The following is a 25,551-nucleotide window of genomic DNA, read 5'->3' on the forward strand; positions in this document are numbered from 1 at the left end:
ATATTTGAAAAGCACAGACATGCGGGATAATATTTGCAAGAAACTGGGAGACAGGTTAAGGTATCCCAGACTGCAGCAATGATTTTGGTTCAATTCTGTTCCCATATCTTATTCCAAGCAAGACTAATCTATAAAGCATGCTCTTCAATCAAGAACCAAAAAAATGGAGATAATCACCCCACCTGGATAGAATTTAAGAACAATTTCCAAAGGCGCTGTCCTAGTGAGGGTTACGATTGCCGTGACAAGACACCATGACCAAGGCAACACTTAATAAAGAAAACATTTAATTGGAGTGGCTCACTTACAGTTCAGAGGTTCAGGCCATTATTAACATGGTGGGGAGCATGGTGGTATGCAGGCAGGTATGACGTTGGAGAAATAACCAGTGTTCTAGGAATAGGAATAGGCAGGGTCTTCTGTTCTTCATACACAAATGCACACACGTGCAACCCCCCACACACACATAGACAGACACATACACACACAAATGCTCTTTTATAGCTTAAAGAAATCAAAGGGCAGCCTTTTTATCTGTCTGGTATCGAAATCTTTATTAGAAGAAAAAACCCAAATATACAATGAGCAACAACAAATTTCATTAAATATTAACCATTTTAGCTACCAAAGGTATTTTAGAGCATACACTTTGAGTGTTCCTGCATAGCAGAGACACAGTGATTATATAACCCACGCCGCCACGGGCTCAGGAGAGCCCAAACCACCAGGCGTGGGGCGGGAGGGGTGGTGAGCCCACACCGCAAGGCGCTAGTGGGAACTTTTTGGTATAAAAGTATCTAAAGTGACCTTCCAACAAACAGATCATTGATAAACGATACTAAGTTATTACTGACTGACTCACTAATGTCCACCATGTGGCTGACTCGCTGTAAGTCTGAGTTGGGTTAAATGGAGCTGGTTCTCCTAAACCTTAGCACTCCTCAGAACATTATTTAAAACTGAATCAGACTTCTATTGGCACAGTAAAAAAATCGACAGGTAAACAGGTTGTCTCATAAAAAGTGGAATGACATATATAAAACAGGCTCCCACGGAAGAGTCAAGTGTAACGGAGGTCGTCAGCACCGGGCATGCCCCTTATTACCACCCTCTGAGGGGCAAGCATCCCCGCGTAACTCCCACAAGCTGCCCTTGGGGACAGGTAAGACACTAGATGTGCAGGGGCCGACCTACCGTATTTTTAAGGAACTACTATAGAAAAGATTTTACTTTAAAACTTCCTTCGGTTAAAAACAAAGACAAAGCCAACAGATTTTCTCCCGGGTTGTTTTGCTTGCGTGTAGCACACATTTGTGAATGTCCACAAGGCGCAAGGGGAATTGTTCGAGTCACACACACAATTTGCTCCTCTGGAAGTGAGGAATATCAGGAGTGAAATGACCAGAGGTATCCAGTCGGTGAGCAAGATGGAAACAAAACAGAAGAAAACAAACTGAAAACGTGAGAAGACCTTTCATCGCTTGACACTGCAGGGTTTGATTTCTTCCAACAAGGTCTGTACACTTGCCCACAAGATCCGGGAAGTACTGACCAGCCAGGAAGGCACTTGCGAGAGAACTGGGTGGTTGGGGCGGGTGGCTGGCTGGCAGCTCTCACAGGGAGCATCCTCTACTTAGGCAAAAATGGAGGCAGGTGGTCTGCTTAATTGGTTGACTGTCAAACAGGAGTGGGGAAGGGACCTAAAAACATTTATCTTGCTTTAATTATCAATTTTTCCCTGCAGAAGTCTTTTTAGTTGTCATCTTAAAAAAATTATTAGTGATTTAAATCATGTATACGCCATTAAGTTAATACTGAAAAGAATATGAATGTGCCTAATATATTTTCCCAAACATCCAAGCCTCTTTATGTTAAAAAAATACAAAACGAAAGATCTTAGTATAAAAATGTTGTATGTTATTAACAATCCCCTTGCGGCCTCTGATGGCTTCACAGGTTACAGTGTGGGCTTTGGTATAAGATGAGAACGCAAGCAGCAAGGCCGTGGATACGGATGTCCCCGACCGGAGCCCTGTGCAAGGGAGTGTCGGACGGACCCAGCGGAGCAGGAGGCGACGCAGGTGGCGGGGTGCCCAGCTGGCTCTCCTACTGCTTCTTATCCGTTTTGCGCTCCATCAAAAGTTTCATTAGGGTCGGAGTCACGAAATAGGGTCTGGAAGGAGAGCCTTCGTTTCTTTCTAAGTCTTCCACTAGGAGGGAGGAGGGCAGAGCGTCAACAGCGCAGCAAAGCGGTGGGAGGAGCAACATCGCCATCTGCTGCCCACCCGCTGCACAGCAACGCCAAACATCGCTTTTTTTAGATGCTATCAGCATCATTGTAAACAGCTATGGAGAACAATCAGCCCTTGTTAATACATCGATAAGGTATCATTTCATTCCGTGTCCCAGGTCAGTTCTGGCGAAAGTTCAAGCCTTTCCATGGAATGACTGAGGAAACAACGTTTACTCCCCACCCAAATTTACTCTCTAAATTACACTATGTTTCCAAATTGCCTTTGTTTTTCCAATGACAACTTAGAATGTAAAACCTTGACAAAGTGGTCTTTACAATTAATTTCAAAACCTTCCACGGACAGTTCTGAAAATATTGCTCTGTGTTTTAAAAACTTTAATTGCTGTATAAGAAAATGGCTTCTAAAATTCTTCTCAGAAACAACATTCGTTTTTACGCTACACATTTTAAGAATAGTAGTAATAAACAGAGACTATTTTTCTGGGGAATACACCACAATACATCAAAACGACGGCCAGTTTCTCGCATCTGATCTATCGCTAATTTTTGTGTGTATCTGGATCAAGTATCTTATCACGACCCAGAGAGACGCCCACATCCAGACAAGAGACACCTGCGTCTGCAGCTTCACTAGAAAATACCACCTCCTTAAAGGTCTTTGTTGAGGTCCTTGCATGGTTGAAAACAAAATACTACTAAATTCAAGAAAAAGATAAGCAATCACTTTTCTCTGCCTTATCAAGGAAAGAAAGAAGGCTCTTTTCCAAGTGACATTTGAGACTGAACAACCTCAATAAAGTAGACAAAGCACAAGCCACTGGCTGTCATGTGGACGACACACTGAAAACTTTCTGAAACAATTGGCTCTCTGTAGGAAATCTCCATAAAACAGTTCTAAATCTAGATCCACACACTTCAGGATTATTAAATAAATTAGCGTTTACATTAACTTATAACTCAAGGATATATTTTCGACTCTCAAGTGTGAGGGCCGTATTGATATCCACACGTTCCATTATTAATATATAGACAATCTGACATGAGTTTAGCATCAAAACCAAAAGGGCACTGATTAGTCCTGTGATCTTTGGAGGGGCTTTAATTAGCCATGGCCCATTGGTCCCCTCCACACACAGGAAAGAGCAGACAGGTGTATGGGTCTAGTTCACCCTGTGACATTTAGGCACGGCCACAACAAACCAGCTTCCTCTCTAAGCCCTGGGGGTGTGGTGTGGGGAGGAGATTTTCCAATTTGAACCAAGCACACCCTTGAAAGTATCAGATGTGGTACTTGACAGAAGGCCACTGGTCCATTCATTTCCTTAGAATAAAATCTGAATGAACCCATCAGCATACTTCCCTCACTGAAAGTTGAACTCGGACCTTCTGCAGAATGAAGTCACAAGAACACAGGCATGTACCCATGAAGAGGAGAGTCCAAAGGCCTTCTACATGACTGGAAACTCGGGCAAAAGGCAAGAGATGAACGAGGTAGCCATTTCCGCTCTTTCAAAATATTCTCAGGGTGGCCAAAGGCTCACAGTAATGGAAATGATATCCACAAACCTAGATTTGACCCCAGTATGAGTCTCGTGTCTCTGAAACAGATGGACCACAGGGCCACAGTTCACATCACCTGCAACGATGCTAGCCGTGGAACCCATGGGACCTGCGCTTCACATGCCTTGTCATGGACTCACCAGACTAAAATATGCTTTCTAGGGAACCAGGGTTACAAGCTGAATCACAGTTTAGAGAGCTGTTCACCAGCTTAAACAGTAACTATAACCATAGCACCATATTTACAAATTTAGTACAATATGCTGGTCAACTACAACTCGGTACGTTTATGGCTAATCGATCACACATTTATAGTGTTGTTAAAAAAAACCTGCCTGAATATCCTTTACAAATATACACCTATAAAAAAGAAAGGCTAGCAAAGTTATAAAAGTTAGTAAAACATTGTCAGCTGCAGGTTTCTGCAGTTGGGACCACAGTCTAAAAAGAATGTTAGGCCACTGTCAAATGCCTGCTCCCTCCAGTGGTACCAATTGCAGCCTTTTCAGAAACAGCACAGAATTTGTACCCTGCTCCAAAGCAACGTTTTCACATTGCAATCAACCTAATTCACAAGGATCCTGCTTGGAGCTTTTCTACTCAGTCTGTCTCTGGGGACCTGGGTGCTTCTTGGTGAGAATCCTGTGCAGGCTGGGGGTTACAAAGTAAGGTTTCTCTGCCGAGCCGTCGTTTCTCTCCACATCTTCACCTGGGTATTAGGAGCCAAGGCGGGGCCAAGGCAGGAGCCACAGCACAACAGGACCCAGAGGGTTACAATTTGGAGAGTTGAACAGGGAGAAACCAGAGAAATCAGCGTTAGCATGTCAAATAGAGGCAAACGGAGGTGATGCTGGTGGTGGAGAAGGCGCGAACTGGCCTCTACCCCTGGGTACACCTCACACCGCACCCCTGGGCCCTTGGATCCCTGGATCTTTATCTCCACGTTTATACAGAAGCTCTTCCTGGGGTTTCTAAAGTATCACCTTTCAGCTCTGAGACTTTTCATTTTCATTACATCACTGACTCCATGGAAAATGTAGAGCAAAGATTTAATTTCAAAGGTCAAGCTTTTTTGCTTTTGAGATAAGCTCTTGCTATGTAGCCCAGGCTGGCCTGGCATTGGCAGTCCTTTTGCTTTAGTCTCCCCAGCATGGAGGTTAAAGGCTAAACTATATTACTTATTTGTGTGGGGAACGTGTGTGTGGGTGCACATGTGTGTGGGTGCACATGTGTGTGTGGATGCACATGTATGTGTGAGGAGAGTGTGTGTGGATGCACATGTGTGTGTGGGGAGAGTGTGTGGGGGTGCACATATGTGTGTGGATGCACATGTGTGTGTGGGGAGAGTGTGTGGGGGTGCACATGTGTGTGGGTGCACATGTGTGTGTGGATGTACGTGTGTGGGGGTGCACATGTGTGTGGGTGCACATGTATGTGTGGGTGCACATGTGTGTGGGTGCATATGTATGTGTGGGGAGAGTTGTGTGGGTGCACATGTGTGTGGGTGCACATGTATGTGTGGGTGCACATGTGTGTGGGGGTGCACACGTGTGTGTGGATGCACATGTGTGTGGATGCACATGTGTGTGGGTGCACATGTGTTTGTGGGTGCACATGTGTGTGGGTGCGCATGTGTGTGTGGATGCACATGTATGTGTGGATGCACATGTGTGGGGGTGCACATGTGTGTGGGTACACATGTGTGTGGATGCACATGTGTGTGAATGCACATGTGTGTGGGTGTACATGTGTGGGGGTGCACATGTGTGTGTGGGTGCACATGTATGTGCACACGCATGCCCATGAGAGCCGGAGGTCAAACTCAGGCAGCACTCACTTCTCAGGAGCTGTCCACTTTCCTTTCTGAGATGATGTTGTCCATGGCCTGGGGCTCGCCAAGTAGGCTAGGCTGGCTGACAAGTAGGCTCCAGGGATCCACTGCTCTGCCTCCCCAGTGCCAGGATCACAAGCAGGCACCATGATTCCCAACTTCTTCCATGGGTTCTGAAGACTGAACATGCTGATGTGACATACACTTTGCTGACTGAACCATTTCCTCAGTCCTAAAGTCATTGACGTTATTTTACTGGTGTGTGTGGGGTATGTGCACATAACTGCAAGTGTCCAGAGGCCAGAGGTGTCCGGTCCCCAGGGAGATCTATTTATAGGAGGATATAAATCACCCTTCATGGGAGCCAGGAGTCACTGAAAATCTAACTCCAGCCTTCTGCAAAACTATACGTTCCTAATCGCGGAAACAGCAGCCCAGCTCCCTTTCCTTTTTTCCTTTAGTTTTCTTTTTATTAGACTCACATATTTATGTGTATGTGCGTGTATGTATGGGCCATGGTTCATGTATGAAGGTGAGGGGACTCCCCTTCCACCACAGGACCGGTGGTTTGAATGGGCAGCTTGAGCAATCATATGAGACCTCGATATTCACGCTATGCTCAGTGTGGGACACTGTCTCCTTTTGCTGCCTGTGGATCAGGATGCAGAACGCTCAGCTCCTTCTCCAGCACCATGGCTGCCTGCATCTGCGTTCTGCCAAGTTCCCCCATGATGACAATGGACTGAACCTCTGAACTGTAAGCCAGCTCCAACTAGATGTTTCCTTTATAAGAACTGCCATGGGCATGCTGTCTCTTCACAGCTATAGAAGCCCTGACTCAGACAGTGGGTCTAGAATTCAAGTCACCAAGCTTGGTAACAAGGAAATTTACCAGATGAGCCATCTTTTCAGTTTTTTTTCCATTTTCTTAAATAAACCAGACACCCTAGGCCAAGATTATTCTTCACATTCCTCATAAGCCATCTCTAGTGAATAACGTTTTCAGATTTCTTTGTTTAATGAAAATTGATTCTCAAATGCTTAGAAAACATCAGATTATGTTATTTTCTAGATTTTTTTTTCCTCTTCGGCAATTATCTTTCTTCCTGACCTGCCTTAAAACCGCCGGTCTTCCACAAGGCATTTTCTCAGGAAGTAAGCTTCCTCTGCCTGCCTCTCCAAAAACCCCATGTGACAGAGAAATTATCTCTCAGCCATAACAAGGCTACAGGGTTCTGTTCTCTTACATCCTGACCCTACCTCCTGGTTTGCTAGAGATACAAGGAGGGAAGACCAGATGAAAATAGCAATAGAGCTTACAGTCCTCTCCTAGCAAGGGCAAGGACTTAGGTTCAATCCCCAGATCCACCACCACCACCACCATCACCACCACCTCCTCCACCACTACCACCACCACCACCACATCACCACCATCACCACCACTTCCTCCACCACCACATCACTACCACCACATCACCATCATCATCACCACCACCACCACCACTATCACCATCTCCACCACCACTATCACCACCTCCACCACCACTATCATCACCTCCACCACCACCACCACCACCACCACCACCACCACCACCACCACCTCCACCACCATCACCACCTCCACCACCACTATCATCACCTCCACCACCACCATCACCGCCACCACCACCACCACCACCACCTCCACCACCACCACCACCACCACCTCCACCACCACTATCATCACCTCCACCACCACCATCACCGCCACCACCACCACCACCACCACCTCCACCACCATCACCACCACCACATCACTACCACCACATCACCATCATCATCACCACCACCACCACCCCTCTCACCATCACCACCACCACCACTATCACCATCTCCACCACCACTATCACCAACTCCACCACCACCACCACCTCCACCACCACCACCATCACCACCACCACCACCTCCACCACCATCACCACCTCCACCACCATCACCACCTCCACCACCACCTCCACCTCCACCACCACCACCATCACCACCACCACCACCTCCACCACCACCATCACCACCACCACCACCTCCACCACCACCATCACCACCACCACCACCTCCACCACCACCACCACCTCCACCACCACCTCCACCACCACCACCATCACCACCACCACCACCTCCACCACCATCACCACCTCCACCACCATCACCACCTCCACCACCACCTCCACCACCACCATCACCACCACCACCACCACCACCTCCACCACCACCTCCACCACCATCACCACCTCCACCACCACCACCACCTCCACCACCACCATCACCACCACCACCACCACCTCCACCACCATCACCACCTCCACCACCACCACCACCACCACCACCACCACCTCCACCACCACCACCACCACCACCACCACCACCTCCACCACCATCACCACCATAACCCCACCACCACCACCATCACCACCTCCACCACCTCCACCTCCACCATCACCACCACCACCTCCATCACCTCCACCACCACCATCACCACCACCGCCACCACCGCCACCTCCACCACCTCCACCTCCACCATCACCACCACCACCTCCATCACCTCCACCACCACCATCACCACCACCGCCACCACCACCACCTCCACCACCACTATCACCCCCATCACCACCTCCACTACCACCTCCACCACCTCTACCACATCACCCCACCACCATCATCATCATGCATACTTCTCAACCCCCCTTCTTCTCTCTATTTCTCTCATCCCCCACAACAGAACTAACAAGCATATACAAGTAATAATCTCCTCCCAAATAAATGCTGCTTTGCATTTGAGGCTAGGTAAAGCAAATCACCAAGCCAGGTGGCAACTGAGTTTTCACCTTCTCATCTTTTCGTTTTCCACAGGACAAATGTACACGGTGGATACTCACAGAAGCAGATGAAAATGGTCTCAACACACATTGAGTAGACGCTGAAGCACCCATGAGCAATCAGGTAAGATCCAACCACCAGAGTCTGTGAACAGACAGAGAAGAGGTCCAGCAAATTGGACTTTGTTCATACTGACTTCACTCAGAACAATAATAACACAAATGCAAATGGAAGGCAGGATAAGCAAACATTGGCATACTCCGTGTTGGGAACATCTGCAATATAGACACCTTTGGCTTTATGGTACATGGGGTCCTGAGATTACAAAGACATGTCCTTGTTCACATGTCCACTGATATTTCTAGTGCCTACCCAAAGAATCTCAGTTTTGAGTTCCCGCATCAAGGCAGGAGAGTCTGGAGGTTAAGAGCATATGCTACCTAGGTCTTCAAGTTACTCAGCCTCTCTGTGCCTCTGCCCTGACCTCAGGGAGAAGCATTTATGTCATACAGATTAGGAGAGCTAGCTCATTGTGCTGGGTCTAGCAGGACTCCACTCGGCTCTCGGCCGAGTTGTTCATCCACTCATCCTCAGTGACTGGGAATGTCGGCTGCAGAGAAGATTCAGATGCTTCACTGCATAGACATCCACTCCCTTCAGGGAACCGCTTCATCCAAGTTAGAGCCCCATATGGGGGATCAGCTCCTGGCTAACACTGCCGGTATGATTCACAAGGCCAGCTTCTTTTCCAGAAGGTCCTGTCACTGTATCTGGGGATACAGCAGTAAGTGTATTATGGGCTGGCTTCTCTTGCTCTGCCTAGTCCTCTTTACTTCCTTATGAATGTAGCTCATGGAAGAGTACCCAGCAAACCTTCTGTGTGCAGCCCTATCAACAGAGCAGTCCTTTCCAAGGAACCCGACATCAGAAGCAGGAGACAAGTGACACAGATTAAGGCCGGTAATACTTGCTGTCTCTGCTGTTTCTGTCTCCTTTTGCTTTTCTTATGCTTCCATCTCTTACTCACTGATGCTAAGCTTCTATAGACTGAACTGTTCCCTGTATCTTACATAAAAACTACAATCCCCAATGTGGTAGAACTGAAGAGAAAGGCTATGGGAAGAGCTATGAGAAACACTGAGGTCACAGTGGGAATACCTTTATATAGGGATTGTGCCCCTCTTCAAAGAGACTGGGCCTGCCACCTTTCTCTCCAGCATGTGATGTGAAGAATCAACCTCTTTCCCAGCTGCCACCTCCAAGCCTTTCAAACTGGGAGGAATAGCTTTCTATTGGTGAAGTCACTCACCCTATATTGCTTTGTTACAGTGTCCCCAAGTGACTAAGTCACCAGTTCTTACCAGGAAAGGTACCCAGTAGTAATTTAAAGTCGTCGGTCCTTCTACAATCCTTTCCAGCCTCTCTGTGAAGAGTAGGAAGGCCAGGATACCTACATGAAAAAGCAGGACATGGATATCATACACTGAGAAAGGCTATCGGTATTTTTGTGGCACAGGAGTCTCCAAACTCCTTACAGCTTTGAATCCATGTTGTTATCACTACTCACCTACAATCCCAGTCACTAGAATTTTCCCCAGGAGTAATACAAAGTGAGTGACTTCATCCGTAACTGCGACTCTGAGCATCAAGGGGAAACAAGAAAGTATAACTCAGTGTTTGAAATCCACACCAGGTAAAGAGTCACGGGTTCACTCTCCTGTGTATTTGGTGAAATTTTATTTGGCAATTGTTAAATGCAAGACAGGAGCATGGGAGCCAGGCCTGAGGTTCTTATTTCTAACAAGACTCACAGACGAGGACACTGGAATGATGTCCCTGTGGGATGATGAGCAATGAAGGTGTCTGGTTCTCTCTCTACTCCCTAAGGTGATGGAGCAGCTTGACTCCACCTTACAGATGGAAGCCATTTTGTTGTAAGGTCAGAACAAGTCCATTTCTGTTTGCAGCAAAGTTCAAGTTGATTTTGCTTTTAACCTGTTTCTGGAATTGAACATGCTCCCAACACCCTGATAAGATGTTCTGCCAGATAATTTTGAAATGTTCAGCCAAGTTTCTACGTAACCAAAATTCCTCTGGAAATTCTCCAACCCTTGAAAAACCCTAGTCTTGCAGCTTTTTAAAACTATATAAACCCCACCTTCTCTTGTGTTTGATGCTATTTTCTTAAACCCCATTTAGGAGATAGCCCTGTCTGATAGAACATAAAGTTTGTTAACTTGATCAAAGAACTTGGGTAGTGGTCTTTACTGTCATCTGGTGGGAGTAGCGAAGGCACCCTGGATCCTGAGTATGGTAAATTTATTCTCCGACTCTGCACACCCATTTCTCAACAATTTTGAGAGGAGGAAATGGGCACCAAGGAGATGCTAACGTAAGCCACCTGGAGAACTTCTTGAGCAGAAAGGACAATAAAAATTAAATATGTAGCCACCTAGGTGGATGAAGAGAACTGTTGACTAAAATCTACCAAACTTAAGGGTAACATCCATGGCTGCTAAGGCCAGCAACACCCTGGGTAACTACAAGCGAAGAATGTCAAGTCTCACCAGATTGTCTATGGTCATCCTCAGCCTGATTACTTACTTCAAAATGTTTCTCATGAGCAGATAGAAAGCATCTTTTGTTGACTCACAGAAATTTTTGCCATATAATGCGATCTGAAGAAGATGATTGACACACTTGTTAGTGGCATAAACAAACACCACCCAGGACAGTCCAGCTCACTGCCATCTTCCACACTAACAACCCTGACTTCTTTCCAACATTTTATTTAGGTTAGTAGGATGCCTAGGAGCTCTCTGTCCTTGACCCCACTAACAGACTTGCCGAGTGTTGTATGTAGGGGCAGGCCTTCTCCTCAAGTCTCAGATGAGGGAATCTATCTTTGAAACATTTGACTGTAGTAGTTATTAAATAGACTGAATATTGTCATCAAAATAAATTACTCCTAAGGAAAGCCAATACCTTCTATCTACTATGAAAATTTGCCGATTAAAAGGCTCAGTACTATTTCTCACTGTGGGTAAATTAATTGCATCTCCATCCACAACCATATGAACCCAGCCCCAGTTCCCACCACACTGTGATAATAAGCAAACATGGTAAAATAGTGCAGTTTCCACATTTTGAGGGAGTTGTGTTTCCTGAGTCTACTGTGTAAACTCAATTCCATAGAGGCTTGCACATTCTCACAGGAAATGAGTTAGAGATTTGCCCAAGCCTTACCACTGCTCACTCTTCTTTAACACAAAGTTCGTAAAACAATTAATCCCTTCCCTAAACTTATGTAAATCCCTCTATTAGAAAGGTGGTTTCTCTTTGGAAGGACCCAGGGGCAACAGCTCCCTTTTACATAATTTTTAGACATACAGCGCCATTTCAATCTACCACACTTTCATTTTTGTTTATCATTTTAAAGTCTAATTACATATATGTGTGTATTTGTGCAAGTGCGTATATGTGTGTGCTCACTCGACAGCTTGCCTGTAGAAGTCATTGCAGGATTTGATTCTCTCCTTCCACCCTGTGGAACCTAGGGCTAGCTTGGCTCGTCAGGATTGGCAGCCAGCACCTTTACCCTCAGAGCCATCTCTCTGGGCCTCTAGCACACTTTGAAAATTTCAACACAAGCATTTCCCCTTAAATGAGCTATCAAAGGTAGTAACATCTCAGGAAAAGTGTAGCCCTGATTCAGGCGTGGAATCACACTTATCCCAGTAACAAAGTCAATCACAAGATACCAGAATGCTCTCCAGGCAGTAGGGTAGACATGAGGTCAGCTGGGCAAAGCAAGGGCACCGTAAACAAGCAGTGGCCTACTTACCATGATATAGGCATTTCTGTTTAAAAACTTCACCATCTTTTCCAAACACCAGAAACAACACCGCAGGCAGCACTGGAGGAACTTGGAAACGCTGTTCTGCGCCTCTGTGAAGGGGTGTATGAGTCTGTTAGCGACCCACAGCCTTCAGACCCAAAAGGAGGACATTGGAAACAGGGCACAACTTTTTACTGTGATGTATTCCAAGTTGACATTTCAGCCATTCTTTGGTATATAATTCAGTGGCTTTAGCACCTTTACAGTGACATAAAATAATCTCATTAGCCATTTTCAGAAATTCGTGTTAAATCAAATAGATATCAATGGCCAATCAAAAGCCACCCTTCTCCATCCTCCTCATATTTTACTTGCTGGCAGAGGGTTGCTTCTCCTAGGAATTCTAAGTAGGATGATACAAAGAGGGTTCTTTTTTATCTGGCTGCTCTCACTTAGCACAGTGCCTTCAAAATCGACCCCTTTATTCCCTTCTGTGCACTAACATTGCACCGGAAGTGGAATGCACTCTTTACCCTGTTATTAGCGGACACGTGAGTGGGTCACATCCTTTGGCTGTGGTAGATACTTATCATGGATACTGGGGAGCAATGTGGGAGTTGTTTTCTGGGTTTCTATGAAATTATGTTTTTAGCATTTTACATTTTGTAGCTGTTTCCATGGAGGCTGTACCGTGACACATTTGTATGAAAGGGTCCAGCTTCTCTATCCCGCACTCTATTCACGGCCGGTTTGTTGCAGTTGCTCTGACAGCCATCCTGATGGGTGTGTGGTGGCATCAGGATGTGGCTTGGTTTGTAGGTCCTGTATAATGACTCTGTCCTTACAGTCTTAGCTGAGCGTTCTTGTCTATAGGGGAGGTCTTCTCAACTCCTTGGTTTGTAGGTCCTGTATAATGACTCTGTGTCCTTACAGACTTAGCTGAGCATTCTTGTCTATAGGGGAGGTCTTCTCAACTCCTTGGTTTGTAGGTCCTGTATAATGACTCTGTCCTTACAGTCTTAGCTGAGCGTTCTTGTCTATAGGGGAGGTCTTCTCAACTCCTTGGGCCAACTTTGGACTTTCACTGCTTGCTATCAAGTGACAGGAGTTCTGCATGTGTTCTGGAGACGAGTCCTTAAACTACCTGGCATATTATTTGCAATGATTTTCCTCCACTGTGAAGGTTGTCTCTTTACTCTGCCGTTCCTTTCATGCACAAGTGTTTCTAAATTTCATGAAGTCCAATTTGCTTTCTCTTGCCTTGTGTTTTTGGTGTAAAATCAAGAAATGGCATCAAATCCAATGACATAAAGATTCTTCTTTTCGAAAAGTATTATAGCATTATCCCTGTGTTTAGATCTTTGCTGTGTATTGGGTTAATTTTGTATTTACAGTAAATATGGGTCCAGCTTTATGTACTCACATGTGGGCGCTCCCATGTCTCTATCACCTTTAGACTGACTAGTCGTTCCCTATCAAACAGTTTTAAATGTGAGAATTTATGTGTGGGATTCTCATGTTATTCCAGGTCTATATGTCCACTTGATTGCCAAACCATCCTGCTTTAATGCTATCATTTTATCTAAAATAAAGAAATTCAATCAGGAAATAAGAGCTCCAAATTTTTTTCCCACTTCATTATTTTTTATGATGCAGTGTGAGCAGAACCTGTGTGTGCAGACTTCGTGTGATGTGTATGAAGACACGGTGTGAGCAGAAACTGTGTGTGCAGACTGCGTGTGCGGGGTATGAAGAAACGGTGTGAGCAGAACCTGTGTGTGCAGACTGCGTGTGCTGTGTATGAAGACACGGTGTGAGCAGAACCTGTGTCTGCAGACTGCGTGTGCTGTGTATGAAGACACGGTGTGAGCAGAGCCTGTGTGTGCAGACTGCGTGTGCTGTGTATGAAGACACGGTGTGAGCAGAGCCTGTGTGTGCAGACTGCGTGTGCTGTGTATGAAGACACGGTGTGAGCAGAGCCTGTGTGTGCAGACTTGGTGTGCTGTGTATGAAGACACGGTGTGAGCAGAACCTGTGTGTGTGCAGACTGCGTGTGCTGTGTATAAAGACACGGTGTGAGCAGAACCTGTGTGTCTGCAGACTGCGTGTGCTGTGTATGAAGACACGGTGTGAGCAGAACCTGTGTGTGCAGATTGCGTGTGCTGTGTATGAAGACACGGTGTGAGCAGAACCTGTGTGTGCAGACTGCGTGTGCTGTGTATGAAGACACGGTGTGAGCAGAACCTGTGTCTGCAGACTGCGTGTGCTGTGTATGAAGACACAGTGTGAGCAGAGCCTGTGTGTGCAGACTGTGTGTGCTGTGTATGAAGACACGGTGTGAGCAGAGCCTGTGTGTGCAGACTGCGTGTGCTGTGTATGAACACACGGTGTGAGCAGAACCTGTGTGTGTGCAGACTGCGTGTGCTGTGTATGAAGACACGGTGTGAGCAGAGCCTGTGTGTGCAGACTGCGTGTGCTGTGTATGAAGACACGGTGTGAGCAGAACCTGTGTCTGCAGACTGCGTGTGCTGTGTATGAAGACACGGTGTGAGCAGAGCCTGTGTGTGCAGACTGCGTGTGCTGTGTATGAAGACACAGTGTGAGCAGAACCTGTGTGTGCAGACTGCGTGTGCTGTGTATGAAGACACGGTGTGAGCAGAGCCTGTGTGTGCAGACTGCGTGTGCTGTGTATGAAGACACGGTGTGAGCAGAACCTGTGTGTCTGCAGACTGCGTGTGCTGTGTATGAAGACACAGTGTGAGCAGAGCCTGTGTGTGCAGACTGTGTGTGCTGTGTATGAAGACACAGTGTGAGCAGAGCCTGTGTGTGCAGACTGCGTGTGCTGTGTATATAGACACAGTGTGAGCAGAGCCTGTGTATGCAGACTGCGTGTGCTGTGTATGAAGACACAGTGTGAGCAGAGCCTGTGTGTGCAGACTGCGTGTGCTGTGTATGAAGACACAGTGTGAGAAGAACCTGTGTGTGCAGACTTGGTGTGCTGTGTATGAAGACACGGTGTGAGCAGAACCTGTGTGTGTGCAGACTGTGTGTGCTGTGTATGAAGACACGGTGTGAGCAGAGCCTGTGTGTGCAGACTGCGTGTGCTGTGTATGAAGACACGGTGTGAACAGAACCTGTGTGTCTGCAGAATGCGTGTGCTGTGTATGAAGACACGGTGTGAGCAGAGCCTGTGTGTGTGCAGACTGCGTGTGCTGTGTATGAAGACACGGTGTGAGAAGAGCCTGTGTGTGTGCAGACTGCGTGTGCTGTGTATGAAGACATGGTGTGAGCAGAATCTGTGTGTGCAGACTGCGTGTGCTGTGTATGAAGACACGGTGTGAGCAGAGCCTGTGTGTGCAGACTGCGTGTGCTGTGTATGAAGACACAGTGTGAGCAGAGCCTGTGTGTGCACACTGCGTGTGCTGTGTATGAAGACACGGTGTGAGCAGAGCCTGTGTGCAGACTGCGTGTGCTGTGTATGAAGACACGGTGTGAGCAGAGCCTGTGTGTGCAGACTGCGTGTGCTGTGTATGAAGACACGGTGTGAGCAGAACCTGTGTGTGCAGACTGCGTGTGCTGTGTATGAAGACACGGTGTGAGCAGAACCTGTGTGTCTGCAGACTGCGTGTGCTGTGTATGAAGACACGGTGTGAGCAGAGCCTGTGTGTGCAGACTGCGTGTGCTGTGTATGAAGACACGGTGTGAGCAGAACCTGTGTGTCTGCAGACTGCGTGTGCTGTGTATGAAGACACGGTGTGAGCAGAACCTGTGTGTGTGCAGACTGCGTGTGCTGTGTATGAAGACACAATGTGAGCAGAACCTGTGTGTCTGCAGACTGCGTGTGCTGTGTATGAAGACACGGTGTGAGCAGAGCCTGTGTGTGCAGACTGCGTGTGCTGTGTATGAAGACACGGTGTGAGCAGAGCCTGTGTGTGCAGACTGCGTGTCCTGTGTATGAAGACACGGTGTGAGCAGAGCCTGTGTGTGCAGACTGCGTGTGCTGTGTATGAAGACACAGTGTGAGCAGAGCCTGTGTGTGCAGACTGCGTGTGCTGTGTATGAAGACACGGTGTGAGCAGAACCTGTGTGTCTGCAGACTGCGTGTACTGTGTATGAAGACACGGTGTGAGCAGAACCTGTGTGTGCAGATTGCGTGTGCTGTGTATGAAGACACGGTGTGAGCAGAACCTGTGTGTCTGCAGACTGCGTGTGCTGTGTATGATGACACGGTGTGAGCAGAACCTGTGTCTGCAGACTGCGTGTGCTGTGTATGAAGACACGGTGTGAGCAGAGCCTGTGTGTGCAGACTGCGTGTGCTGTGTATGAAGACTCGGTGTGAGCAGAACCTGTGTGTGTGCAGACTGCGTGTGCTGTGTATGAAGACACGTTGTGAGCAGAGCCTGTGTCTGCAGACTGCGTGTGCTGTGTATGAAGACACGGTGTGAGCAGAACCTGTGTCTGCAGACTGCGTGTGCTGTGTATGAAGACACGGTGTGAGCAGAGCCTGTGTCTGCAGACTGCGTGTGCTGTGTATGAAGACACAGTGTGAGCAGAACCTGTGTGTAAAGACTTGGTGTGCTGTGTATGAAGACACGGTGTGAGCAGAACCTGTGTGTGTGCAGACTGTGTGTGCTGTGTATGAAGACACGGTGTGAGCAGAGCCTGTGTGTGTGCAGACTGCGTGTGCTGTGTATGAAGACACGGTGTGAGCAGAACCTTTGTGTCTGCAGACTGCGTGTGCTGTGTATGAAGACACGGTGTGAGCAGAGCCTGTGTGTGTGCAGACTGCGTGTGCTGTGTATGAAGACACGGTGTGAGCAGAGCCTGTGTGTGTGCAGACTGCGTGTGCTGTGTATGAAGACACGGTGTGAGCAGAATCTGTGTGTGCAGACTGCGTGTGCTGTGTATGAAGACACGGTGTGAGCAGAGCCTGTGTGTGCAGACTGCGTGTGCTGTGTATGAAGACACGGTGTGAGCAGAGCCTGTGTGTGCACACTGCGTGTGCTGTGTATGAAGACACGGTGTGAGCAGAGCCTGTGTGTGCAGACTGCGTGTGCTGTGTATGAAGACACGGTGTGAGCAGAGCCTGTGTGTGTGCAGACTGTGTGTGCTGTGTATGAAGACACGGTGTGAGCAGAACCTGTGTGTCTGCAGACTGCGTGTGCTGTGTATGAAGACACGGTGTGAGCAGAACCTGTGTGTGTGCAGACTGCGTGTGCTGTGTATGAAGACACGGTGTGAGCAGAACCTGTGTGTGCAGATTGCGTGTGCTGTGTATGAAGACACGGTGTGAGCAGAACCTGTGTGTGCAGACTGCGTGTGCTGTGTATGAAGACACAGTGTGAGCAGAACCTGTGTGTGCAGACTGCGTGTGCTGTGTATGAAGACACGGTGTGAGCAGAATCTGTGTGTGCAGACTGCGTGTGCTGTGTATGAAGACACGGTGTGAGCAGAACCTGTGTGTGTGCAGACTGCGTGTGCTGTGTATGAAGACACGGTGTGAGCAGAACCTGTGTGTGTGCAGACTGCATGTGCTGTGTATGAAGACACGGTGTGAGCAGAGCCTGTGTGTGTGCAGACTGCGTGTGCTGTGTATGAAGACACGGTGTGAGCAGAACCTGTGTGTGTGCAGATTGCGTGTGCTGTGTATGAAGACACGGTGTGAGCAGAGCCTGTGTGTGCAGACTGCGTGTGCTGTGTATGAAGACACGGTGTGAGCAGAACCTGTGTCTGCAGACTGCGTGTGCTGTGTATGAAGACACGGTGTGAGCAGAGCCTGTGTGTGCAGACTGCGTGTGCTGTGTATGAAGACACGGTGTGAGCAGAGCCTGTGTGTGCAGACTGCGTGTGCTCTGTATGAAGACACGGTGTGAGCAGAACCTGTGTGTGTGCAGACTGCGTGTGCTGTGTATGAAGACACGGTGTGAGCAGAACCTGTTTGTCTGCAGACTGCGTGTGCTGTGTATGAAGACACGGTGTGAGCAGAGCCTGTGTGTGTGCAGACTGCGTGTGCTGTGTATGAAGACACGGTGTGAGCAGAACCTGTGTGTCTGCAGACTGCGTGTGCTGTGTATGAAGACACGGTGTGAGCAGAACCTGTGTGTGTGCAGACTGCGTGTGCTGTGTATGAAGACACAATGTGAGCAGAACCTGTGTGTCTGCAGACTGCGTGTGCTGTGTATGAAGACACGGTGTGAGCAGAACCTGTGTGTGTGCAGACTGTGTGTGCTGTGTATGAAGACACAGTGTGAGCAGAGCCTGTGTGTGCAGACTGCGTGTGCTGTGTATGAAGACACGGTGTGAGCAGAACCTGTGTGTGTGCAGACTGCGTGTGCTGTGTATGAAGACACAGTGTGAGCAGAGCCTGTGTGTGCAGACTGCGTGTGCTGTGTATGAAGACACAGTGTGAGCAGAGCCTGTGTGTGCAGACTGCGTGTGCTGTGTATGAAGACACGGTGTGAGCAGAGCGTGTGTGTGCAGACTGCGTGTGCTGTGTATGAAGACACGGTGTGAGCAGAACCTGTGTGTCTGCAGACTGCGTGTGCTGTGTATGAACACACGGTGTGAGCAGAGCCTGTGTGTGCAGACTGCGTGTGCTGTGTATGAAGACACGGTGTGAGCAGAACCTGTGTGTCTGCAGACTGCGTGTGTTGTGTATGAAGACACGGTGTGAGCAGAGCCTGTGTGTGTGCAGACTGCGTGTGCTGTGTATGAAGACACGGTGTGAGCAGAGCCTGTGTGTGCAGACTGCGTGTGTTGTGTATGAAGACACGGTGTGAGCAGAACCTGTGTGTGTGCAGACTGCGTGTGCTGTGTATGAAGACACGGTGTGAGCAGAACCTGTGTGTGTGCAGACTGCGTGTGCTGTGTATGAAGACACGTTGTGAGCAGAACCTGTGTGTCTGCAGACTGCGTGTGCTGTGTATGAAGACACGGTGTGAGCAGAACCTGTGTGTCTGCAGACTGCGTGTGCTGTGTATGAAGACACGGTGTGAGCAGAACCTGTGTATCTGCAGACTGCGTGTGCTGTGTATGAAGACACGGTGTGAGCAGAACCTGTGTGTGTGCAGACTGCGTGTGCTGTGTATGAAGACACAGTGTGAGCAGAGCCTGTGTGTGCAGACTGCGTGTGCTGTGTATGAAGACACGGTGTGAGCAGAACCTGTGTGTCTGCAGACTGCGTGTGCTGTGTATGAAGACACGGTGTGAGCAGAACCTGTGTGTGTGCAGACTGCGTGTGCTGTGTATGAAGACTCGGTGTGAGCATAACCTGTGTGTGTGCAGACTGCGTGTGCTGTGTATGAAGACACAGTGTGAGCAGAGCCTGTGTGTGCAGACTGCGTGTGCTGTGTATGAAGACTCGGTGTGAGCAGAACCTGTGTGTGTGCAGACTGCGTGTGCTGTGTATGAAGACACGGTGTGAGCAGAGCCTGTGTGTGCAGACTGCGTGTGCTGTGTATGAAGACACGGTGTGAGCAGAACCTGTGTCTGCAGACTGCGTGTGCTGTGTATGAAGACACGGTGTGAGCAGAGCCTGTGTGTGCAGACTGCGTGTGCTGTGTATGAAGACACAGTGTGAGCAGAACCTGTGTGTGCAGACTGCGTGTGCTGTGTATGAAGACACGGTGTGAGCAGAGCCTGTGTGTGCAGACTGCGTGTGCTGTGTATGAAGACACGGTGTGAGCAGAACCTGTGTGTGTGCAGACTGCGTGTGCTGTGTATGAAGACACAGTGTGAGCAGAGCCTGTGTGTGCAGACTGTGTGTGCTGTGTATGAAGACACAGTGTGAGCAGAGCCTGTGTGTGCAGACTGCGTGTGCTGTGTATGAAGACACAGTGTGAGCAGAGCCCGTGTGTGCAGACTGCGTGTGCTGTGTATGAAGACACAGTGTGAGCAGAGCCTGTGTGTGTGCAGACTGCGTGTGCTGTGTATGAAGACACGGTGTGAGCAGAATCTGTGTGTGCAGACTGCGTGTGCTGTGTATGAAGACACGGTGTGAGCAGAGCCTGTGTGTGCAGACTGCGTGTGCTGTGTATGAAGACACGGTGTGAGCAGAGCCTGTGTGTGCAGACTGCGTGTGCTGTGTATGAAGACACGGTGTGAGCAGAGCCTGTGTGTGTGCAGACTGCGTGTGCTGTGTATGAAGACACGGTGTGAGCAGAACCTGTGTGTCTGCAGACTGCGTGTGCTGTGTATGAAGACACGGTGTGAGCAGAACCTGTGTGTGTGCAGACTGCGTGTGCTGTGTATGAAGACACGGTGTGAGCAGAACCTGTGTGTGCAGATTGCGTGTGCTGTGTATGAAGACACGGTGTGAGCAGAACCTGTGTGTGCAGACTGCGTGTGCTGTGTATGAAGACACAGTGTGAGCAGAACCTGTGTGTGCAGACTGCGTGTGCTGTGTATGAAGACACGGTGTGAGCAGAATCTGTGTGTGCAGACTGCGTGTGCTGTGTATGAAGACACGGTGTGAGCAGAACCTGTGTGTGTGCAGACTGCGTGTGCTGTGTATGAAGACACGGTGTGAGTAGAACCTGTGTGTGTGCAGACTGCGTGTGCTGTGTATGAAGACACGGTGTGAGCAGAGCCTGTGTGTGTGCAGACTGCGTGTGCTGTGTATGAAGACACGGTGTGAGCAGAACCTGTGTGTGTGCAGATTGCGTGTGCTGTGTATGAAGACACGGTGTGAGCAGAGCCTGTGTGTGCAGACTGCGTGTGCTGTGTATGAAGACACGGTGTGAGCAGAACCTGTGTCTGCAGACTGCGTGTGCTGTGTATGAAGACACGGTGTGAGCAGAGCCTGTGTGTGCAGACTGCGTGTGCTGTGTATGAAGACACGGTGTGAGCAGAGCCTGTGTGTGCAGACTGCGTGTGCTGTGTATGAAGACACGGTGTGAGCAGAACCTGTGTGTGTGCAGACTGCGTGTGCTGTGTATGAAGACACGGTGTGAGCAGAACCTGTTTGTCTGCAGACTGCGTGTGCTGTGTATGAAGACACGGTGTGAGCAGAGCCTGTGTGTGTGCAGACTGCGTGTGCTGTGTATGAAGACACGGTGTGAGCAGAACCTGTGTGTCTGCAGACTGCGTGTGCTGTGTATGAAGACACGGTGTGAGCAGAACCTGTGTGTGTGCAGACTGCGTGTGCTGTGTATGAAGACACAATGTGAGCAGAACCTGTGTGTCTGCAGACTGCGTGTGCTGTGTATGAAGACACGGTGTGAGCAGAACCTGTGTGTGTGCAGACTGTGTGTGCTGTGTATGAAGACACAGTGTGAGCAGAGCCTGTGTGTGCAGACTGCGTGTGCTGTGTATGAAGACACGGTGTGAGCAGAACCTGTGTGTGTGCAGACTGCGTGTGCTGTGTATGAAGACACAGTGTGAGCAGAGCCTGTGTGTGCAGACTGCGTGTGCTGTGTATGAAGACACAGTGTGAGCAGAGCCTGTGTGTGCAGACTGCGTGTGCTGTGTATGAAGACACGGTGTGAGCAGAGCGTGTGTGTGCAGACTGCGTGTGCTGTGTATGAAGACACGGTGTGAGCAGAACCTGTGTGTCTGCAGACTGCGTGTGCTGTGTATGAACACACGGTGTGAGCAGAGCCTGTGTGTGCAGACTGCGTGTGCTGTGTATGAAGACACGGTGTGAGCAGAACCTGTGTGTCTGCAGACTGCGTGTGTTGTGTATGAAGACACGGTGTGAGCAGAGCCTGTGTGTGTGCAGACTGCGTGTGCTGTGTATGAAGACACGGTGTGAGCAGAGCCTGTGTGTGCAGACTGCGTGTGTTGTGTATGAAGACACGGTGTGAGCAGAGCCTGTGTGTGCAGACTGCGTGTGCTGTGTATGAAGACACGGTGTGAGCAGAACCTGTGTGTGTGCAGACTGCGTGTGCTGTGTATGAAGACACATTGTCAGCAGAACCTGTGTGTCTGCAGACTGCGTGTGCTGTGTATGAAGACACGGTGTGAGCAGAACCTGTGTGTCTGCAGACTGCGTGTGCTGTGTATGAAGACACGGTGTGAGCAGAACCTGTGTATCTGCAGACTGCGTGTGCTGTGTATGAAGACACGGTGTGAGCAGAACCTGTGTGTGTGCAGACTGCGTGTGCTGTGTATGAAGACACAGTGTGAGCAGAGCCTGTGTGTGCAGACTGCGTGTGCTGTGTATGAAGACACGGTGTGAGCAGAACCTGTGTGTCTGCAGACTGCGTGTGCTGTGTATGAAGACACGGTGTGAGCAGAACCTGTGTGTGTGCAGACTGCGTGTGCTGTGTATGAAGACTCGGTGTGAGCATAACCTGTGTGTGTGCAGACTGCGTGTGCTGTGTATGAAGACACAGTGTGAGCAGAGCCTGTGTGTGCAGACTGCGTGTGCTGTGTATGAAGACTCGGTGTGAGCAGAACCTGTGTGTGTGCAGACTGCGTGTGCTGTGTATGAAGACACGGTGTGAGCAGAGCCTGTGTGTGCAGACTGCGTGTGCTGTGTATGAAGACACGGTGTGAGCAGAGCCTGTGTGTGCAAACTGCGTGTGCTGTGTATGAAGACACGGTGTGAGCAGAACCTGTGTGTCTGCAGACTGCGTGTGCTGTGTATGAAGACACGGTGTGAGCAGAACCTGTGTGTGTGCAGACTGCGTGTGCTGTGTATGAAGACACGGTGTGAGCAGAGCCTGTGTGTGCAGACTGCGTGTGCTGTGTATGAAGACACGGTGTGAGCAGAGCCTGTGTGTGCAGACTGCGTGTCCTGTGTATGAAGACACGGTGTGAGCAGAGCCTGTGTATGCAGACTGCGTGTGCTGTGTATGAAGACACAGTGTGAGCAGAGCCTGTGTGTGCAGACTGCGTGTGCTGTGTATGAAGACACGGTGTGAGCAGAACCTGTGTGTCTGCAGACTGCGTGTGCTGTGTATGAAGACACGGTGTGAGCAGAACCTGTGTGTGCAGATTGCGTGTGCTGTGTATGAAGACACGGTGTGAGCAGAACCTGTGTGTCTGCAGACTGCGTGTGCTGTGTATGAAGACACGCTGTGAGCAGAACCTGTGTCTGCAGACTGCGTGTGCTGTGTATGAAGACACGGTGTGAGCAGAGCCTGTGTGTGCAGACTGCGTGTGCTGTGTATGAAGACACGGTGTGAGCAGAACCTGTGTGTGTGCAGACTGCGTGTGCTGTGTATGAAGACACGGTGTGAGCAGAGCCTGTGTGTGCAGACTGCGTGTGCTGTGTATGAAGACACGGTGTGAGCAGAACCTGTGTCTGCAGACTGCGTGTGCTGTGTATGAAGACACGGTGTGAGCAGAGCCTGTGTCTGCAGACTGCGTGTGCTGTGTATGAAGACACAGTGTGAGCAGAACCTGTGTGTAAAGACTTGGTGTGCTGTGTATGAAGACACGGTGTGAGCAGAACCTGTGTGTGTGCAGACTGAGTGTGCTGTGTATGAAGACACGGTGTGAGCAGAGCCTGTGTGTGTGCAGACTGCGTGTGCTGTGTATGAAGACACGGTGTGAGCAGAACCTTTGTGTCTGCAGACTGCGTGTGCTGTGTATGAAGACACGGTGTGAGCAGAGCCTGTGTGTGTGCAGACTGCGTGTGCTGTGTATGAAGACACGGTGTGAGCAGAGCCTGTGTGTGTGCAGACTGCGTGTGCTGTGTATGAAGACACGGTGTGAGCAGAATCTGTGTGTGCAGACTGCGTGTGCTGTGTATGAAGACACGGTGTGAGCAGAGCCTGTGTGTGAAGACTGCGTGTGCTGTGTATGAAGACACAGTGTGAGCAGAACCTGTGTGTGCAGACTGCGTGTGCTGTGTATGAAGACACGGTGTGAGCAGAATATGTGTGTGCAGACTGCGTGTGCTGTGTATGAAGACACGGTGTGAGCAGAACCTGTGTGTGTGCAGACTGCGTGTGCTGTGTATGAAGACACGGTGTGAGCAGAACCTGTGTGTGTGCAGACTGCGTGTGCTGTGTATGAAGACACGGTGTGAGCAGAGCCTGTGTGTGTGCAGACTGCGTGTGCTGTGTATGAAGACACGGTGTGAGCAGAACCTGTGTGTGTGCAGACTGCGTGTGCTGTGTATGAAGACACGGTGTGAGCAGAACCTGTGTGTCTGCAGACTGCGTGTGCTGTGTATGAAGACACGGTGTGAGCAGAGCCTGTGTGTGCAGACTGCGTGTGCTGTGTATGAAGACACGGTGTGAGCAGAGCCTGTGTGTGCAGACTGCGTGTGCTGTGTATGAAGACACGGTGTGAGCAGAACCTGTGTGTGTGCAGACTGCGTGTGCTGTGTATGAAGACACGGTGTGAGCAGAACCTGTGTGTGCAGACTGCGTGTGCTGTGTATGAAGACACAGTGTGAGCAGAACCTGTGTGTGCAGACTGCGTGTGCTGTGTATGAAGACACGGTGTGAGCAGAATATGTGTGTGCAGACTGCGTGTGCTGTGTATGAAGACACGGTGTGAGCAGAACCTGTGTGTGTGCAGACTGCGTGTGCTGTGTATGAAGACACGGTGTGAGCAGAACCTGTGTGTGTGCAGACTGCGTGTGCTGTGTATGAAGACACGGTGTGAGCAGAGCCTGTGTGTGTGCAGACTGCGTGTGCTGTGTATGAAGACACAGTGTGAGCAGAACCTGTGTGTGTGCAGACTGCGTGTGCTGTGTATGAAGACACGGTGTGAGCAGAATATGTGTGTGCAGACTGCGTGTGCTGTGTATGAAGACACGGTGTGAGCAGAACCTGTGTGTGTGCAGACTGCGTGTGCTGTGTATGAAGACACGGTGTGAGCAGAACCTGTGTGTGTGCAGACTGCGTGTGCTGTGTATGAAGACACGGTGTGAGCAGAGCCTGTGTGTGTGCAGACTGCGTGTGCTGTGTATGAAGACACGGTGTGAGCAGAACCTGTGTGTGTGCAGACTGCGTGTGCTGTGTATGAAGACACGGTGTGAGCAGAGCCTGTGTGTGCAGACTGCGTGTGCTGTGTATGAAGACACGGTGTGAGCAGAACCTGTGTCTGCAGACTGCGTGTGCTGTGTATGAAGACACGGTGTGAGCAGAGCCTGTGTGTGCAGACTGCGTGTGCTGTGTATGAAGACACGGTGTGAGCAGAGCCTGTGTGTGTGCAGACTGCGTGTGCTGTGTATGAAGACACGGTGTGAGCAGAATCTGTGTGTGCAGACTGTTGCTGTGTATGAAGACACGGTGTGAGCAGAGCCTGTGTGTGAAG

At 49.3% G+C, this 25,551-nt stretch overlaps 1 protein-coding gene across 2 annotated transcripts in view; it reads right to left on the reverse strand.

The window, feature by feature from the left end:
- Nucleotides 1-536: 536 nt before the first annotated feature.
- Nucleotides 537-25,551, reverse strand: part of Slc44a5 (solute carrier family 44 member 5) — a 263,585-nt gene continuing 238,570 nt past the window's right edge. Inside the window, exons 17-22 of one of the 2 annotated variants that reach the window (XM_075981038.1) lie at nt 12,343-12,446; nt 11,103-11,176; nt 10,066-10,136; nt 9,860-9,948; nt 8,558-8,642; nt 537-4,523 (exon numbers count right to left, since the gene is read on the reverse strand). In XM_075981038.1, coding sequence (XP_075837153.1) covers nt 4,411-4,523; nt 8,558-8,642; nt 9,860-9,948; nt 10,066-10,136; nt 11,103-11,176; nt 12,343-12,446 — 536 coding nt within the window. In that variant the 3' untranslated portion in view covers nt 537-4,410. The remainder of the gene's footprint in view (nt 4,524-8,557; nt 8,643-9,859; nt 9,949-10,065; nt 10,137-11,102; nt 11,177-12,342; nt 12,447-25,551) is intronic. The other variant, XM_075981039.1, reaches the window with a different exon arrangement.

This window comes from Microtus pennsylvanicus, chromosome 7 (assembly GCF_037038515.1).
Source record: "Microtus pennsylvanicus isolate mMicPen1 chromosome 7, mMicPen1.hap1, whole genome shotgun sequence".
Taxonomy (NCBI): Eukaryota; Metazoa; Chordata; class Mammalia; order Rodentia; family Cricetidae; genus Microtus; species Microtus pennsylvanicus.